The 20,392-nt window shown below is 41.0% G+C and overlaps 1 protein-coding gene across 4 annotated transcripts in view; it reads right to left on the reverse strand.

The window, feature by feature from the left end:
• PDE4DIP (phosphodiesterase 4D interacting protein) overlaps positions 1-20,392 on the reverse strand; it is a 142,532-nt gene that overhangs the window by 39,130 nt on the left and 83,010 nt on the right. For all 4 annotated transcript variants that reach the window (XM_079760615.1, XM_079760613.1, XM_079760614.1 and 1 more), the window contains 14 exons: positions 20,284-20,376; positions 19,953-20,162; positions 18,885-19,043; positions 17,964-18,077; positions 17,635-17,772; positions 16,747-16,926; positions 16,121-16,315; positions 15,417-15,584; positions 15,197-15,278; positions 14,441-14,532; positions 12,001-12,117; positions 11,551-11,688; positions 10,415-10,527; positions 9,096-9,223 (listed from right to left, as the gene is read on the reverse strand). In XM_079760615.1, the coding sequence (XP_079616741.1) occupies positions 9,096-9,223; positions 10,415-10,527; positions 11,551-11,688; positions 12,001-12,117; positions 14,441-14,532; positions 15,197-15,278; positions 15,417-15,584; positions 16,121-16,315; positions 16,747-16,926; positions 17,635-17,772; positions 17,964-18,077; positions 18,885-19,043; positions 19,953-20,162; positions 20,284-20,376 (1,927 nt within the window). The remainder of the gene's footprint in view (positions 1-9,095; positions 9,224-10,414; positions 10,528-11,550; positions 11,689-12,000; positions 12,118-14,440; positions 14,533-15,196; positions 15,279-15,416; positions 15,585-16,120; positions 16,316-16,746; positions 16,927-17,634; positions 17,773-17,963; positions 18,078-18,884; positions 19,044-19,952; positions 20,163-20,283; positions 20,377-20,392) is intronic.

Consider the following 20,392-nt stretch of genomic DNA (forward strand, 5'->3'; position numbering starts at 1 on the left):
AAGGGTTCTTGCACTGCTTTTTCCAAATGGGATTTAATCCATATTTTCATTCCCCAAAGATGGACACAGTCACCCTAGGGCACAAGCATGTATGCCCTGCACTAAGGGACAAGGAGCTGCAGTTGGTGGTCTGGGCAAAGGTCTAGAGTTGTGCTGAGCAATAAATAGACTTTCTGCAACTCTTTGTCTGCACTGCTCAGCACGGTAGACACTGGTCACCTGTGAGTGGCTACTGAGCACTGGAAATGTGGCTAGTGTGACTGAGTAACTGAAATTTTAATTTAAAATAGCTTGAATTAAAAATGTTTAACTTAAATTAAAAATGTAGCTAGTGGCTGCTATATCGGACAGTACAAACCTAGGATATTTCTTCCTCTTTACATGTTAGAATAAGACTGTCTATCCATCCAATTTCAGATTAAGGCCTATGGCCCACATTGCAGATTTCTTCTGAAAGTGTAGGAATTTATAGTGGTTAATTCATTTGAACACCCAAGAAAATCCACCTTGACACTCTCTGAGTCTTACAGAACCTGCCCAAGTTAGAGAACCTAGAGAACTAGTTGTGACCCTGACCTTGGCAACCAACCTGGTTAAAACTCTTCTGTCCACTGAGTAGTAACCTGGGCCTCAAAGAGATTAGGTGGCGTGTCCAAGGTTCTGACAAGTGTCTGAACTTTATGAGGCAACTCACTGTTCCTTCTAATGACAAATCAGATCTGTATCTTTGTTTCTTCCTTCAAGACTCTGCTCCTGAGCTCAGACATCCCTGGATGAAAGGCCTTGTGTGAATAACGAGCATTGAGTACCATCTGCAGATGAGGTGAATGGGGAGATTCACACCCACATTCCATCTTGGCATCTGCAATGGTCTGGGCCAATCACATTAAAGTACTAAAAGGTAGTAGGCATGTTGTTCTAACAGCTCCATTTTAGGATTCATTCACTGATCTTCACCGTGAATGTTGTGTTATCCTCGGATCAAGGCAGTACCCGTTCAATAAGGCCCTGCTTACAAGGGACCTCCACCACTCAACACCTTTGGAGCCCCCTCGCGCACAGTGCACAACAGGCATTTCCATTACTCTTAAACCAGCCCCAGAACATCCGCTCAGGACACTGTGTAGAGGTGAATGATCACACTCCCTAAGCTTTGGCTGTTTTGGAAATTCACTGAATCCAGGATGCTAAATCACTTGAGGACAACTGTACCGTATATAGGGTGTCCCCCCAAAAATGTACATACATACTTTGCATAATTATAAAGGCAGTGTTTGTTAAAATACATTTAAAAAATTGAGCTACCAGCTGTTAAAGTGTGTATACATTTTTTTGGGGACACCCTGTATTATGCTTACTTTCAATTTTTTTGTTTTCTGTACAACAGTACAAATCAGAATCTTTATTTTCCCCTGCAAAGAAAAACAATTGCCCCACTCAGTGGCAGATTTAAAAAAAAAACACTTTTCATGGTTTCCCCTGTTGAGCATTGGACTAGAGAATGACCCTGTGACTGAAGAAAGCTCAGCTCTATGAGGTCAGGATCCTCATCCCCACACCATTTTTGGTGGGTTATGTAGCCATTCTGGGCTTACATACCAAGGTGATTCTAGACTAGGTTTCAGGAATAAGGTTTAGTGGGGAATCAGAATAGGTGGTTGTCACTGGTTTTGAAAGTTTTTCTCTAACTTTCTGCCCTCCACTTACCTCCGCCACCTTCCTGATGCCACATCCACCTTTCTAGATAATGCTGTCTCTTTAATTCACTCAGGAGCAGGATACCATGGTTTTGACATCAGGAATTAAAGGGAGACCAAGCAAGAATGCCCATTTCATCACAACACTCCACTACGCAGGGGTTTTACTTTCCTTAATGTTTGGTTTGTTTATTTATTTATTATTAAGCTAGTTTATAGTCCCTGTATTTCCTCCAGGACAGCATTAAGTGATGCTCAGCCTTTCACCAACATAAATTAGAATGCAGAAAGCTTTTTAGTGTTTGAGTGGGGTGGAATAAAAAAAATTGAGAGAATATTGGGATGAATGTTATCCCACACAAGGTCCTACATGTTTTACATTAGACATCCCTCTTTCTGTTACCTTCTGTTTTTTTGTATTTTTTTTAAATGACAACTAAAGAACTTCTTTTGTGCAAAATACCCCATTTCTAAGCTTTTACAAGGCAACAAAACACTATCTTCAAAACTAACTTGGAATACTTTAAATTTCTAATTTAAAGGTGCTATATTTTGTATTAATAAACCTACTACTTATTTCTCATGAATGTGAAATGTCACCTTTAGAATCTCTGAAAGCTAAGAATCTGTTCATTCAAATTTAACTTACTTCTCCTTCTCCAGGTTTTATCTCCAGGGTTAAGTTTTATGTGTTAGATTGAAATTTTTATTAAAAACTGTTGAGGCTTCGATAGTAGTTCTCAAGTTGTGATTCTTGCACGTTTCTAGGCTCTGAACTACACAGACTGAGGTGCTACCAAAACCTTCCTTTTTAGATTTAGGAAATTATTTTCTACAAGCGATCTAATGATAAAGTACACAGATATAAAACAATCCTCTAAAATACATAAAATCCTTGGGCAAAGTTTTAAGCATTACGCAAATATTTATTTTTTATCAATGAGGCAAAAACTTATGCATTTGTGGCGCTTTTTAAATAGAAGATGGCTATAATTATTAAGAACAGGGGCTCTGGAGCCAGAATGTCTAGGTTAGAGTTCTGCTTCTGTCATTAGTTACGTGACTTCAGGCAAGTCACAGCCTTTCCGTAACTCAATTCTCTCAGCAGTTAACCCCATTCACTAGGGTTAATAATGACACCCACTCCCTAGTTGTGCACTTTAAAGGGTTTGTTGCTTTTGAAAGTGCTTAGAACGGTGCTTGGCATATGGCGTGTACCACTAAATATTGCCCTTAAACATTATTGTTTTATCATTACTGTTGGTAAACTAAAGTGGCCCAAGGGTGGGTAACCAGCAGAGGGAAATTTTGTACCTGTGATTAACTGGAGGATCTGCATTGAGACTATTGCATGTCTGTGTGTTTCCCCAAACGAGAGGCTGGAAAACACACTTGGTTCTCCCTGCTTCCCAGAACCGTTGAAAGAATACGTTGTAAGTAAATGGAATGAGCTCTTTGGAGTGACAGGTGCTTCACACACTGGGCTCATCATCATCAAAGTCTAGCTGCCCTCAAACTCCAGCAGGCACGAATGAGCCTTAGAGGGAAAGTCATGAAGTGTTACTTTAATTCTGCAGTAACGAGCCCAAACTGGTTGCACACGACCAGTTTCCCCAAACTCTAGGGTCATTACTGATTTCCCTTCCAGCCATTTATATGGGACCAGCAGAAAAAGAGTAATATTTTCCCATATGGTTACTTAGGACATAGGACTCACATCTGACTATGTTGAAAGAAGATTCAAAGAGCTAAACACTTGACAGCATGAACAAGTTGGCAGTGCCAAGCGCCCGGCTGTTCTTCCCTTGCTGCCAGGCTGCTGATTCAAGCCCTCTGGGCCCGTCTCCCTTTCACTTCTGGGCACCCTGCCATGGGCTCATTACGAGGAGTCACATGTTCACATCATGAACCAGCTACGGCAGGCTCAAGTATTATGATGCACTATGAGAGAATCAAAGGAAACCGCTCGCCTATCGAACGCGACAATTTCACCCGCATCCACTGCCTTCTGGACCATAAGAAAACTTTAAGAGTTCATACAGTCCTCCGTAAACTTCTGCTGAGAAATAAAATTCTTTAACTGGACAGATTCCGCTCTTAGAACAGAAGTAGCTAGAAAACTGTTGTCTTTGGTCAAGACCCTTCAGGGTGTATCTTTGTCTTTAAACTGCAACCTCTCTTAAGTCACTACCAGCTTGTCCTTGATTCAGAAAGCAACTGTTCTCAGTGCTTCAACTTCTACAATGTCAAGGAATTCTTCCTGCTCATGGTCTCTCTCTTTCTGCGCAAAGGACACGGGAAGCAGGACTTTCCGGGAACCTGTATGGGGACAGCACCACCCACCATAAGAACTGGCTCCTCACATCTCCATCCCTCTTCCTACTACTCTCCTTCAGTGAGGAGAGCAAGAAAGGGTTTTTAAGGTACAGAAATCCATTTCCATTTCTGCAGGAAATACAAGGCTGTCTCTTAGGCTCACTTCTTTGAAAGCAGAAAAATTCAGGTTCCTTCCTCTTCCTTTAGTTAATAAACACAAAGGCATTCATTCACTCACTCCAGAGCCTTACTCTGACTTGGAATTTTAATACAATGGTCAACAGACTGATTCTCCTATAATGGGGGGGGGGGGGAAGATATGACCTTTCTTTCTCTTTTTTCTCCTCATAAACCTTTTAAAAATGAAACCAATAGTTACTGTTTGGCCTTGGATACTTTTATTGATCAGTAACAACTTTTTTGTGTGTCTCAACTCAAGTGGCTGAAATTCTAATACTTATATGTAAAAAAAAAAAAAAAAAGTACACTCTCCATGTCAGCACAAATGTTAACACAGGTTAGCACAGCACAGGGCCATGAAGAAATGAACTTCCTGAGGAAAATACACAGGACTGGGAAATAGACCTGGAAATAATCGAATGCCAAGTTACTGGGTCATTTAACATGTCACTTCCTCCTTCATTTAAACAGTCTGAATCAGTTTCATTTTTCTCAAAAGCCTTAGGAGCAAACTTTTAAGCAATGAAAGTAAAGCTGTTTTTATCATCAAACTGCTACTACTTTGTGGAAATAAATTCATGATTTGCAAAACATACCTGTATACACACGTGCAGCTTGAGAGAGGTCGGCATTTTAGAGCAAGGACTCTGATCATGGCACAGAGAAGCGGTGCGTACTCATGTTACTTACGGAAAGCAACCTTCATGCATTTGACAGATATTTATGAGTTCCTTAAGGGAACCAGGAAGCTGATTTGGTTCATGAACCTAACACCCCTACTCTTCACACTATTTTACATCCAACATTTTCTGATGTTGTTGAACTTTCCATTTTATCCTTCCAGCTTTTGCAAGAGGAAAACAATATGATAGAGATGTTTATTTCTGGAATTTGAGTTGAAACAACAAAAAGGGAAAGTAATGCAAAAAGAATGAGTAATTCACTTGATAAGTTTAATTATTATTTGAAACCTGGTACAATTATTATTGTCAGCTCTACAGTTTTGTTTCCCTTCCACTTCCCATCCTTTGTTGGAAGCTAAATGCAATGCCAATGTTTGATTTGGGAAACTCATCCTGGCTCTTGTGATTAAATAGCAAGAGGCTGAGGACTTACCTTCTATCAACACTCAGACTACTTAACAGTAACATGCTTGTCATGTAATCATAATAAAAACGGTTTAACAAAGTTATCGCTCCAAATGTCTAGCGAGAGGGTGGCGTAACTCATATTCCAAAAGGTGTTAAGACTCAGAAACTGTCACCCCATAGAAATCACTCCGATGTATGGTCCCATTGGCTCGCTCCTTGCTTTTTGTTATTGGTTGCCTCATGAGCTCCATAATCCTAGCTCTTCTTTCTACAGTACAAATGGTTCTATACCACCAAAGGGAGAAGAAAATCTCTCTGAACTTTAACCCAAAGAGAAATGAGAGAACATACTCTGCAGGCTTCATCTCACAGGATATTAGTATCTGAAAAAGAAAGCTGATTTCACTTATTCTACCGTCAGTACAATTTCTACAAGACAGGATGGAAAATGGACTGTGTGCGGAGGACTAATATTTCTTCCTAACTTCATAGAAAGTGTCACATTTCCCTGCAGGGCACTGGCTGCTGACCTGTATAATTACTACTGAGGCCCGAGTTGAAGAGGCAACTTGAATTTTTCAGGGATGTCAAATGTGAAGATTCTGTGACTTCTTCATATAAAAAGACCAGAGACCAGTGGCTTCATCCTAACAACAGGAACTAGAGTTTCTGACACTAGCTCAAGGAAAGCCAAGGAATTAAGCATTGTTCTCTCTAAGGCTTACAGCCCAAAGGGAAGTGACTTTAGGTAGGCCAGTCAGCCTTTATTCCTCGAGGAAAGGAGCAATTTGGGTATAATCTGATCTGCTCCCCCTTTGCCCAATCAGAGAACTCTAGGTCCAAATGGAAGACAGAGAAAACAGAAATCAATTTCATGAACTGCACTGAGGCTATAAAGCAAACTTCTCAGGACCAGATACTGAATTCGGAGCATAAATAGGCATAATAGTGATAGGTTTTTATAAAGATTTGTCACAGAGATCATGTATGTATAAACTGTGCAAGTGAAATATACTAAAGAACCCTCTAAGAAAATGTCTTGTGGCTAGATCCTAATATCCTATTCAGGTCAAGATTTTCTTGCTTTAATAGAGCTCTCACTATATTTAACGGCATTGACAAATATTTTAAAAATATGAATAAGGAAGTAGAGGTACCAAAAATATTGCTGCTGCCTACAACTGAAGGGAGAGAAATTGGGTGGGGGTAAGGGTAAAAGTACACCCTATCAAACTAAAAGGCTGACAATATTAGAATAGCCCAAAAATGTCTTTTCAAAAGTTACAACTTGGCTAAACAGCTATCATCTGAGGGAGAATTTAATTCATTCATTTTCTTTCAAGATTTTTTTTTATTCAGGCATAAAGTTCCATAAGCAGAACACACAATGCTTTATCTAAAATTGTGGTGATGTTGAAAAATGCCTGACACAGGTAGCATAATCCAGTAAGAGAAAGGGTCTGTGCTTCTAAAGAGAGAATGGACACTATTATGTCATGTTAACTCTAGTCCCTATGTCGATCACAGCATCACCTATATGAAGGTTATAGAACAAAATTCATCAGAACTGTGTTCCCTAATATGATGTCAAATGATCACACAACAGTGGTAGGCCAGAGAGCTCTCCCCAGGCAGCACTGTTTGCAAGCCTCATTCCAGCTACCAGAAAATCAGTACCGATTTCAGTCACATCTGTGGTATCAAAATCAAACTCTTAATTTATCCTCTGCCACTAAGGCACTGAATTTTCTAAAATGTTTTCCAAAGACAATACCAAAAAGGCAAGTAACAAGTTAGTCTGTCCTTTCGGAACCTAAGTCGGGACCAGAAATTCACTTAAGATTTTTTTTTCTCTAATCTATTCTGATAATTATTCAATAGGAAGTTGGGTTTCTCATTATTCATCTAACTTGAATTCACCTAACACTTAGCAACAGTTCAAGACCCCAAGGGAAGTTCCTACTCTTGTTCAAGGCTGACAGAAGCAGCAGTGGTAATGAACATAAGTTCCTGTAATCATTGTGAATCATTAGAACCCAAGTCACCCAAGGTTGAATCTTAGGAGACTTAGAAAGCTTCCTTAGTCTACTCGTAAAATTAAGAGAGAACATTTCCTAAATGGTCTGGTTGGTTGGCATTTTTACTGCTCGAATACCCACCTCCTCACATCCAGAAAGTCACAATAAGCTCTGTGCAGCAAGGGCCTCTTAAGAGGAGAAGAGTAAGGAAGTGGATGGTTCTGCTTATACTTCCTATTTCCTTCCTTAATAAATGACTCCTTTCCCCGCCAAAGCCATTAAACCTGGAAAGCACTTCCATGAAGAGGAAGGCCTATGAAGGCTATTGGTCTTTGCAAAGTACTTTACAGAAAATGCTAGGCTGTTCTCTTGGATGGAATTTAGAATGTCAGGCGAGCCATGTCAACACACGAGTGTGAGAGAAATGAAAGTGTCCTGGAAAACAAGGGAGGGCAAACAGGACACTCACTGCACCCCACCTCCTTTACAAAGAGCAGTCACATCTACGGTGCTAGAAAGCCTCAACCCCTGCTCATCAAATTCCAGGTTTACAAACCAAAATCCTAGCTTCTAATCTAAGAAACTGCCATCCGGCAAAATAAGCTATCTCATTTGAACCCCCAGAGCTCCAAGTTACCCTGGTTACGTTTTACACTGTCAACCGTGAAGACACCAGTTCAATCGCCAGTGCCCCTGTCCTTCTACCCATGCTGTCGCTCTAAGAGAGCACTGAGACAATGACTAAAACCTATAAACACAGATCTGTGACACTTATGTCTAAACTATTCAAACACCTCAAAGCCTGAAGCCCATTACTTATTTTAATATGGAGAATTGGAGAAGCACTAAAGAGTGAAAAATATAGGATCCCATCAGGGCCACTACCCGCGGAAAACAGACAAGCAATACACTCCTCTGGCCATAATGACTTATTTGGTGAAATACTAAGTTTAACGGGGGACATTCATTTCAAATTATCTTTTTATATAGAGAACTGTGACTCTGGAAGACCTGGGAGCTTTCTTCAAGTCATGTTCTGACTAAATAACATACCCCTGGTTTAAAGAAAAAAGAATTTAATGGAATTTAATCTGCTCCTAATCTAATTTGTCATTAAAAAATCAACTCTGAACCAATATCGGAGGTAAAGGTTTACTATCAACGCTTTACCCTTTGCCTCTGCTCTTTAATGTGGCCCTCCCAATGCTACAGTCTACCATGGCGAGACTTGGTTTTGGTTACCTCCCGACAAGGATTATATCACTTTTGCAAAGTCATTCTTACAGACTTTAAATCTCTCTCTCATCTTGAAACTTTAAATTACTCTCCCTCAAAGAGCAGGAGTTGACTGAATGGCAAAATATAATACACACGCATGCATTATGACATGATATGGAACATATGAAATGGATTGTGAGAGTGGGGGAGGAATAAACTTTATTGGCCCACAGAAGGGATGAAGGAATCGGGAGGAGGCGCTGGGGAAACGAATGAATACGGGAGGGAAAACTAAAATGGAATGATTTAAAATGTGCAAATACACTTTGTAACCTCCACCATTCAACTTAGAGATGGATACGTGCTGTGAAGTTCAGGTAGACTAACGTGAGTTTCACTTTGTAGCTGCTGCTACTTGTACCGGTTTTATCATTAGTAAGTCACCATTGAATTCTGCCAGTCAGACCCGGCTCTCTCTGGTTAGTACAAACAAGGCTTTCCGTCCTGGTTGCAGTGACCCGCCAGTGCTCAGAAGGCATGCTTGTGACGAACTCGCACACTTTCCAGTTCCCCACCTCCATTGGCGGCCAGGGTCTCCAGCCTGCTTAAGCGCTCCAGGCTTCTTCCAAGAATTTCTTCGAGCCGACCGCGTAACACCTGGGCCCCTTCCAGTTCCACCTGCAGAGTCTGGTCTCTGTCAGAGCTGATTGAACATGCCACACGGAAGGAAAATGGATTAGCCATCAACTGTAATGAGTCCACCTGTGCTTCCAAAGAGCCATCAATGCCATGAGATCTTCTAAAGCAAGCATGTCAAACTCACGGCCCGCGGGCCGCATGCCTCGTTTATTCGGCCTGTGTTAGCCTTTGAGTTTGACATGCTTGTCTAAAGTAGCTGTTCCCCAGGACACAGTGAATGAATGTAGTCTTTGTTGTGGCATCTGTGGCCACTGCGGTAGATTAGCAAGACATGCTCCTTTCTTTCAAGCTTGTCCCTTATCCTAGGTTCTGGGCCAATCTCACATGAAATTATAGCTCCCGAGATTTATCTCACACCCCTAAAGCACATAAGAGAAATTTCATTATTTGACTAAGAGCGTTAGTTTCTGAAAAACAAAACCCAGGAAAAACTAAACATAAATGAAGCAATATTGAGTCAAGTAAAATACTTGTTCTCTTGTTTGTTAACCAGGCTTGACAGTGCTCTGAAAAGGAATCCAGTTCACAGAAATTAGGATCCAAATATTTTTTAAAAAGTAACACAATCAAAGGGTCCTATTCTACCTTTCCTCTTCCTTCATTTGCTTGAAGTAGAAAAAAAATTAAATCCAACAATAATAGAAACGGAATAGTAAAAGAATAAAAACCGGGTAAGAGAAAAGGGGGCTAGGAGGGAAGGCAAAGTGTACAAAAAGGGGAAGAATATAAAATGGACTAGAATGACATAATATACATGACCCCAAATCAAGAGGGACAAGAATATAGACTGATCACGATGGCTATCAGTGATCCTGGGGTGATATTGGCATCGCAGTAAATATGTTTTCTTCAATGATACTCAACAGTATCAGTTCCCATTACAGCCTTAGTCTTACAGCAGAACAGTCTTTAGTAGGGCCTGGAGCAGAGAAAGCAAAGGACTACCAGTATACCTGGAGAGCTTACTAGAGGCAAGGCATCCTTTTAGAAACCTGCTAGGTCTTCTCATTTGAAATTTGCAACAGCTATATGACTGACTTAAGATTAGACACTTCTGCTCAAAGCAATCCACACAACGAATGACAAACTGGGCAGTCCCAACAGCCATCTCTGCTTTCCTTTCTCTCCTCTTCGCTATCGTAAGCATCTGCACTTAGTGAGAGTCAACGGGAACACAGTGCAGTCATTCTCTTACCTGTCGGGATGGGCGTGGAACTTCACCAGACTGCTATAGAGCTGTCGCTCTGCTTGTAAGGCCTCATTGAGCCGACTCCGTTCATCCACCAGTCCTTCCAGCATCAGCAGCAGCTGAGGAAAGAGTAGAAGAAATGCGCAAATGGAGACATGAGACATGAAGCCAGTTAATCCTGAGAAAGACTAAAAGAATGAATTAGCATGTACTTTGACTAAAAGAAAGCCCACTATATTATTACTTACTTATGCTTTCCATGGTATTTTAGTTTTCAAATCAATGCCACATGAACTACCATTTTTTCTTCTTTAAAACCCTATAAGGCAGTGTTTAAACATGGAAGCAAGTAGAAGATAGAGAGGAGCCAGAAGCCTAGGAGAGAGGCTGAGAGAAAGGAGGGGAAGAGAAAGAGAGGAAGGGCGAGAGGGAAACATGTAATGGGACTTCCTAGTATTCTTCATTCATTCAATAAATACTTACTGAGCCCCTTCTTATGTGCCAGGTTCTGTTCTAGGAATAAGCTTACTATATCCTGTCAGGGGGAAGACATTCATCAATCATGTTTGTCACTGTGTCACCGTGAGCTCTGATAAGTGCGATAAAGAAGACGAGCTACGGCAGTGCATGACCAGAGAGATCTGTTTAAGTGGACTGGTAGAGTTAAAAGCCAGGCCGGAGTGACATGAGCAGTTAGTGAGAGGGATGAGAGTGGAGACCAGGAGCACAGGCAAGTAGGTCTTCTGAAAAGTTTATCATTGAAAAAAGGTTAGACATGGGAGAGAAGCTACAAAAGAACTTGGGGAAGAGGCAGAAGTTTTCTTCTTTTCTTTAAAAAAAAAAAAATTTAACCATTTTTAAAAAATGGTTACATGCAGACAGATGGATTCAGCCGAGAGAGGTGACTTAGGGGTCAGGGACAACTGACAGTGTGTGACGAAAGAACTGCTTCTCCCTTCGCAATGACAAGTGTAAGGAAGGAGCCTCCACGCTGGTGGCTGCCACTGACCAAGGCAGGACACTCCAGAGCACAGATTCTCCGTGAAATTCTATCCCCGGACCCCTTCCCAGCTAACTGAGATGGACAGCTTTTCCACTGTTCATTTCACAGTGAAAATAAGGTTTGTATTCCAATAACTTACTTGTTGTCTTCGGTTTCCTGAAGCTTCCTGACCCTGTGATTCTACCAAAGCAACTTTTTCCCGAAGAAGTAAGACTTCTTGAGTCAGGCGGTCCATAGCTGGTATGTCTTCAGGATCAACCAGTTGCATCTGCAGGTCCTAGAAGTAAACAAATGGTTACAGTAATAAAAATACTATTTAGCAAAGGAGCAGATGCGCCTAAGACAGTCTGCTACACTTTCAAGTGGGATACTGGTAAGTCATAGGTAATGATGTATTCTGAAGGTAATGATGTATTCTGAACGAAGTCACAGCAACTCTGGTACAAGTCAAAGAGAACACGGCAATATCACGAGACTAACAGTGTGTCCAAGAAATAAGCACTGGCCAGCGGACTCAGTGCATCCAAATGTGTGTAGATGCTATTCTGAGTTGTAGGTATTTCCAATGGTCTTTAAAAAGCTGAGAGACCTTTATGAGGTCTTCTTTAATCTGTATGTTCCTGGTCAGGGACTCCACATCAGCAGCCTGCACCTGCAGCTCTTCCTCTTGCACAGCCATCATGGACTGTAGAGCAGAAAGTTCCATCTGTGCAGAAAGAAATCCTCAAGTAAATTATAAGCAACAAAAATTTTATTTGTGTATTTTCTAATTCTATCAAAGCTTACAGTATCACTGTGTGGGCTCATGATGATTTATGACGATACCAAGTTATCTGATGGCTCTGGGCTCCTGTGGCATGTTAGGAGAAAATGTGTCTCCTCACATTTCCTTGCATGTTGAAGAAGCCCAGGCAGTGTAACTCCTGACCTCTCTCCACCCCTTTCCTCACCCAGCTCTGGGCAGGAAGAGGGACTTATCGTAATGGTACATAGGGAAAGAATAAGCCAGGCACGCTTGACGAGGTTCCACCTTTCCTAACCTTGGGAGAGAGTTGCCTGCAGGAAGCCTGTTTTTGCCACGGCTTCTCCAAGGGCAGCCTCCTCCCGACCATGCAAACTGGGGAATCTGCCCAGGCCCAGGGTTGCCTGTGACTGGGGAGGTAAGTCTACCTAATTCTGGGGACTGGCTAGCAGGCCCATTGGCTCTTGCATTAAGTTCTCTACCTAAGCCTTTATCAGTAACACAGTTGATAAGGTAACACAGCATCCGCCATTACTCTGTTTTATTTTTCAGTTTGTCCAGGTCTGGGTTATGGAAAAAAGGGGTGCTATGCATTAGGCCCTCTTCAGAGATCTCTATCATTAAATATCCAGATAATTTGCTCCATTAAAAAAAAAAAAATGAAAACATGAGGAAGAAACATTATTGAAGCATGATAAAGATCTGCAGTCAGACACACATGGGTTTCAGTTTCCTCAATGGTAAAATGGGAATAATACCTACTTTTCAGAGCTATGTGAAAATAAAAAATATGTATCTAAAGTGCCTGGCACATACTAGACAATCAATGAAGGATGATTACTATTACCACCACTACTATTATCTCAAAATAGTAGGGGAGTGCTTAAAAATTGGAAAAAATCTTCATGGCTTTTGGAAAATAACAGATATTAGAGGGAAGCTGATAATGAATATAAGACATTGAACGGAGAAGTTGGTAGTTAAGGATACATAAAGGTAAGTAATATAGCTAAATATCATTCACTCCAAATATCCATTTAGTCACTATAATTTTATAATCCTGAAAAGAGGACCAGACCAAAGAGTAATATTGCTCTGAACTGAGCATATATGAGAAAAACAGGAACTGCATATGGAAACTAAACAACTGACATGAATAATCAGATAACGGTTGGGGTAGAGCCCGCCCCCCCCCCCCAAAGGGGAGGATAACTGGGGGACTTTTAAAACTGTTATTTTTTAAATGCCATGCCATTTCATATCCTCAAACTTTAATCATATAATGTGGGTCTGTTTGTAAGGAGATAAATGGTGTAAAAAGAGAAGTTAAGAGGTATAATAAGATACTTTAATCACAACTATGAACACAGGCTTTACATTTAGATCTAAGACAAAGAAGTGGAACAAAACTGAGCTACACCGCTTAGCCAGCTGAACTTGATTTAGGAACCCATGGCCCGGACCGACCTTCTAAAACAGATGCCATGGGAAGTAAAGGCTCTTAGTTGTAGTCTGGAACACTCTACTGTGGCTGCAGCATAGCTGGACATACAACTAGCTGCACAGGGAGGCAGAAGGGGAGGAGAGTCTGTGAGGCTGAGAGGCCTCTTCCAAGAAGACTGATGAAAACTCTATTGCTAGACCTCGAGCATAAACATGGGCGGGGAAAGGGGGGGGGGGCGCATCTGTTCCAGGAAATGACTACTTACAAAGCATTTCAAGTCACAAAAGACCCAAGCTTAAATTTTAGTTTTAATTATATGACTATTTCCTACCACTGTGTTTTAAAAAGTCTGAGTTTCAGCTTCTTTATCTATAAATAGGGCCAATACCACTTACTTTGTATAGAATTATAAGCATTAGTGGTAATTTAAGTAGCCAATACAGTGCACTGCATTATAGCAATTACTCAACATTAGTGATCATTCTCAAATTTCTCTTGTTCCATGCTTCCAAAACTAATTTTATGAATCTAATGTCATAAATCTAAGCAGCAATTATATAGCATGTCATTTATTCCCAATTACTTTATTCCAGTTAGCAATGGGCAGAGAAAACTATTATTTTAACACTTAACATGTTTTAACAGTCCCCATTTATAAAAACCAGAGCATCTTGGAAAGGTAATATGTATATGAAGTGATTTATATTTTTCTCCAGAAAAAAAAAAGGCATACCTTGTTTTTGGACCCAGATATTATAGTTGGAGAAATGTACTTTCTTAAATATAAATTATTTTGAAAGAAAAACCAGGAATTTAGAAATTAGGGTTCACTAGAAAACTCACCCGACTTTCTCTTTCTTTTTTAGCCATGAGTTCAAGTTCCTCTTTGGCATTACTCAGTTCTTTTTCCAGCCCTGCAACTGTGTCCAAGTCTCCTGAAATTGAAACAACAATGTGCGTTTTATCACTATTAACATAGCATGATCTCTGCGGCCTCCTTTCTCAGGAATTTACTCTGAAGACACACCCCAACAATAAAAAACAACATATATGCACAGGTTGTTCTTTGCAACATGATTTGTAAAGGCAAAACACTGCAAGCCACCTACATGCTTATAAAATTAAGTAAGCCACAGTATACCCACACCAAGGTTAAATCTCCTGTGTGACAATTACATTGTAGTTATGGAGGCAACTGCCTGCCCCTCCCAACACTGAAATGTCACGTTACAGCAAGTGTCTTCAGCCTTTTTAAAAAATACCCAGAAGGTATCAGCCCCATCGTCCTGCAGATTTGGAAACACTACCTCCTGCATTGCTGAATCCCTGCAAAGCTATCTGAAAAGGAGGATGCAATTTCCCTGGCCAAACTGCGTGCCCAGAGTAATCACCTCAATTCTCCCTTCCTCTCTGAAATAAACAGATAACATTATGGAAAGGGCAGTTCTTCCTAGAATAGACTCGTCTTCATCCTTTCAGGGGAACTCAAGTTTAATTTTTCCATTAAGGTAGGAAGGGAAAGAGAATCTTGGCCAAATCTATTAATAGAGAATTATGGGAAGGAAAAGCAGAGATTACTTAATGCAATTTGATGCTTACCTAATGGGGACTTGGGTATGGTGGTATCCCCTTTGGTAGTCAATGAAGTTTTATCATCTCTGGAGGGTATGTGCACTGAACCCTGAAAATTGGAGGAGTTGGGGGATTTAGGAAGATGCAGGAACCATGATCACAATGACAAGGACTTGGATTGTTCTCACACAGGTCAGATAATTATCAAACTTAGGCCTCAAATATCTACACAAGTCTACAGTCTTACTTGACCAGTCTGCTCTCCGAGGCGGGGGCTGATAGAGGTCACTCCAGTCGGCTGGCTAGAGATGAGTGCTTGGGACACCGTGAAGTCTTTCCCTCCTAAATATTGGCGAAGGGCCTGCAGTTCTGAATTTCTTTCCATTAGGGCTTGCACCATCTTCTCGGCAGCAGCCTAGAAAGGAAATCACACGTGACATCAGAAAGATTCTCTAATAAAACAAAATTTGTGTTCTGAAGTTATATGTTAAAAGCCAACCATTATGAAGCCAGTTTTGGGACCCTGGAAAATAGTTTCCTTGCTTTCAGTTTACAGGGGAAAATATAGTCAATGAGTGAAAAGTCTCTCATAGGTAAAATATTAGAACAAAATGAATATAACAAATATATTAAAGATAAAATAATCTGAAATTGGTTCTGCTAGAACTCATCAGACCAAGGTGTCAAGATTCTGGTTTGGCCCTGGCTGGTTTGGCTCAGTGGACAGAGCATCGGCCTGCATCAGCCTGCGGTTTGAAGGGTCCCAGGTTCAATTCCAGTCAAGGGCACATGCCCGGGTTGTGGGCTCAATCCCCAGTACAGGGTGTGCAGGAGGCAGCTGATCAATGATTCTCTCTCATCACTGATGTTTCTCTCTCTCCCTTCCTCTCTGAAATAAACAGATAACAGATGTCTTTCTTTACTCTGGGTAAAGTGTGTGTTAGTCCTTACCTGGCTCTGCCGCTCCCTGGTGCTCATAGATTGAAGCAGGCCCTGAATCTCCGTTTCGTGTTCCACCGCTTGTTTGTTTCGGTCACTCAGAAGGTCCTGCAGCATCCTTTCCTTGCGCTGTAGACGCTGGCACAGCTCCTCAGCGATCTCACTCTGCCCTAGTCCGAGTTTGCAGAGCAAGGTTGCACTAACATCCTAAGACAGAAGAAACAGTTAAGTTTTGGAGGAAAGAATTCCCTCTACTACATATCAAAGGGCTTTTAAGGATCTATCATATAAGAAGGAGCAGTGAGATTCTGAAGAACAAGTATCAGTGTTTCATTTGTTTTTGTTTCCCCAGACCTAGCACAGGCCTCGCACACAGAAGCCCGTAAATACATGCTCAGTGAATGAACGCTGACAACACAGAAGAATACTATGGCAGCTGACATACTGTTTTGAAATAACAAACTCCTTGAATTTATAGGAGTAGGGATAACAGTCCCAGTGAAAGCCAATGACTCGCCCAGGCACAGAATGGAATTAAAAGACTTAGGTCGCTGGCCTCCCAGACCTCAAGAGTCCTAATCCAAGACTGAGCTTATGTAACCGATAAACTGACTGCCAGTAAGTTAACAAAGTCTTGCCTCCACTTCTTTGTTCCTGTCGTGCAGAGATGTCTGTAACTGCTGAATGATACTCTCTTGTTCCTTCTGCCAATGGCTGAATTTGGTTTCCATTTCTTCTTTCAGCCACTGGAGGTTTTGACAGGTAGCAGATAACTGCTCCACTTCCAGGCCCTTGGCCCTCAGGAGGCTCTCCATACTCTATGGTCACAAAGAAAGCAACCGTAAGTCCAAGGACCACTCCACACCCCTCAGGTGACACAAGAAACCCGGTCTACCTTTAAATGATCTTCATATTATCAACGATTTTACAAAAGGAGGAAGCTTAGTACCTAATCTAAAAATGCCATACTAATTTATTTTTTGTTTTTATAAACTCTCATCTAGTTTGTCAAGACATAAACATAACATACATGATAAATGATGTATTTTGGAGGAAGAAGGCTATACTATACAGGAAGTGAAGAACTTCTTTAAGAAGTGGCAGATGGTTAGATATATAAGCTCTAAAATAAATATCAAAAATGCTCCACAGTAAATATTACTAAAATAAACAAATGATCTGATTGCGGCCATACACAGACATGTATGTAACATTAATGAGAAAACCACAATGTAGTAGTTGCAGCCTGGCAATGCTTATGTAAAAGTGTACAGATATTGGCAAGGGTTAGAAATGAATTAGAACCATGTATAGAAATCCATATTCACTGCCTCCCCCTACAAAGTTCATGAAAGTGCTAAAACTTCTCACTTCCTAATCCCTGATGATGAAACTAGTGACTATTATTTTTGTTTTTAATATATTTTTTTCTCATAAATTAATACGCTGGAAAATGACAGAAGGGCTGATGCTTCAGGAATGCAAGTAGGAGAGGGATGCCAAGTCAGGACAGATTTTGCTCTTACCTGCATGGTAGCTTCATTAGAGGAGAGGATACCGCGCAGCCTCTCTAAGTCAAGATCTCGCTCCCTCACGGCCAGACGAAGTTGCCGCAGCTCTTTTTCTTTTTCTTCTAGAGTGGAGAACTTTTCATCGATAGCCCGCTGCAAGGAAAGCAAGGATCCTAAAGCTCCGTAAGAGCCACTATCCTGGTCACCCCTTTCCAATAAGAATCCCAATATAAAGGAATGGAGATTCAACTGTGACAAGCAGCAAACCCAGCAGATACAGATTTCTATGGGGCCTATGTGGACAGAATAATCCATAGCATCGTGAGCAAAATTACGGGACATACCTCTAGCGCAGCATCTCTATCTTGTATTCGCTGCCGCAGTTTCTCAAGCAACATTTCATTTGCTTCAAACGTTTTGTCCGAGTTATCTCGATATTGCAGGAGCTCCCTAAATTCCTAATGAAGCCAAAAAATATTTCCTTTATTCATTTATCCAATACTAACTGAATTCCCATACTCTGCCAAGCAATTTGTTAGTTATTCAGGTTAAAAAACAAAATGTGATCTCTTTCAAGGGGAACAGTTTAGCAGAGATAACAAATTTTTAACTGCATCACATACACATATACACGTGCATAGGGGAACAGGGGATGCATTGTCTAACTCTGCCTGAAGGTGTCACTAGAGATCTCACAAAAGATTACATTTGCTCTGAGTCTTGAAAGGACTAGAAGAGGTGATGGAGGAGGTATTTCTATCAGAGAAAAAAAAAGTATGCACAATGTATGCATGCTATGAACAATCGTATGCACAATAAACTATAAGGGATTCAATGTGACTGGAGCTTAGAGTAGGTGGTAGAAGTGATTACTGTCTTCTTTAGAGTTTGATTTCCCCCCTAACACTTTTGTTTTATCATCTGGGGAAATTTCTGTTCAGATCTCTTCACTTAATAGGCTAAGAGCTGTGGCCATATCTTCTCTTTGTCTTCCTAGAACCTAGCATACTTTCTGACTCACAGAGGTGCTTAATAACTATTTACGAGTATGGCTCCGTCTTTCAGGTCTATATTTGTTTCCTGGACTTCCTGGTTAACATCCTGGTTCACAGATTGTACTTTATTTTGAACCCTCCTGGTCCCCACCTCTCACTATTCTACATGTGGCAGGTACTCAACGCAGGTGGACTGACATCTAGAGATTACATGAACAGGAACTTCAGCTCTCTGAGTCCAGTTTTCAATGAAATCACTGTGTGACTCACCTGAAGCAAATGTTCTTTGTGACTTAGACTATGGTTTAGATGCTGAATGTGTTGTTCCTGGGTTCGAATCTCATTGTATTTTTCAGCCTCCAGGGTACAGAGTTGTTGGCTCTTACTCTGTAATTCTCCTTGTAGCTGCTGTAAGGCTTTCCGCAATTCCTGAATTAAACAGATTCCCCTTATTTTATTTTTTGAAATTTTATAAGAATTTATTTGAGCCAAATTGACAACACAGATCTTAAATGGTCCCCCATATTCCCTTTTGTTAAGAATCTAACATTTTCACAAGGTCATTAGACATGGAGGCCTTAAAGCTTTCCGGGCATGTAGAACAAAATAAACTAGCAGAAAGTACCATCCTTAAAATTACTCAGAAATATTATACACAGATCAACTAGGATGTGAGAAACTGTGGATGGGGGTAGAATGTAAATTTGGTAAAAATGATAGACCTCTATAACTACTAAGGAGGACTCTGTCCCACTGCAAACCTGGATCCTTTGCTTTATAATAAGATCAAGGATAGGATATTTCAACCTTCCTTTTAAATCTTAAAAAAGAATAGCATATGCTCTAAACTAACAAGATAAAGAAACCATTAAAAATTATGTCTTTTATTAAAAACAAACAACATGTCTAATGGCATGTGCCATTCCTTCGACCTTGCTTGTGCTTCCACTTTTCTTTCTCGCTGACTTTTACCCATCCTTCAAAAATAACTTCATAGCCCTCGCCTGTGTGGCTCGGTTGGTTGGAGCATCGTCCATGCACCAAAAGGTGGCGGGTTCAATTACCAGTTGGGGCGTGTGTGGGAGGCAATCGATCAATGTTTCTGTTTATGTGGCTGTATCTCAAATTAAATTACAAGTAACTTACAAGGAAAGAGCCTGTGATCTTCCCTATTGTATTTCCAGAGCACAGCCCAATATTCGGCACAGAGTAAGAGGGCAACAAATGAATTACTCAGATAAAGTAAGTGACTAAAGGGTTCAACACAAACTGTCTTGATAAAAAGTTATTATCAGGGCAAAGTCAGTCTGTAGGGCCACAAAATGATTAATGATTTACCTGGTTATGCTTCCAAGAAGCCTCTTTCTGCTGTTCTCTCTCGTGGGCCGCAGCCTCGACAAATTGCACACACCGTTTGGCGTCAGCCAGCTGGCGTTCTTTCTGTCGTACGGCCCTCTGGAGCTTCTGTATTTCCAACTGGCTGCAGAATAGAGCACTCTGCAGGTCAAACAGAGCCACTTGTTGCTGAGATGGAGTACCCTCTGAGCTCTGAAAAGAGTAAAGATTATGATCACAAGGAGGGCAAGCACCACGCAGCTGAGAAAAGCAACAATATCGGTCAGAGAACGGCACATCCTCCAAGGAGTCTGCCTATGTGACCCCCACATACATGAAGCTGTCCAAGCTGGCTTTGGTGAAGCATTTCTCGAAGCTTTGCCATTGTGTCATTTTGACTTTCGATCACCTGGTATAACTCCTCCGTCTGAAAATGAGAGAGG

The sequence above is a fragment of the Cnephaeus nilssonii genome, assembly GCF_951640355.1.
Source record: "Cnephaeus nilssonii genome assembly, chromosome: 21".
Taxonomy (NCBI): Eukaryota; Metazoa; Chordata; class Mammalia; order Chiroptera; family Vespertilionidae; genus Cnephaeus; species Cnephaeus nilssonii.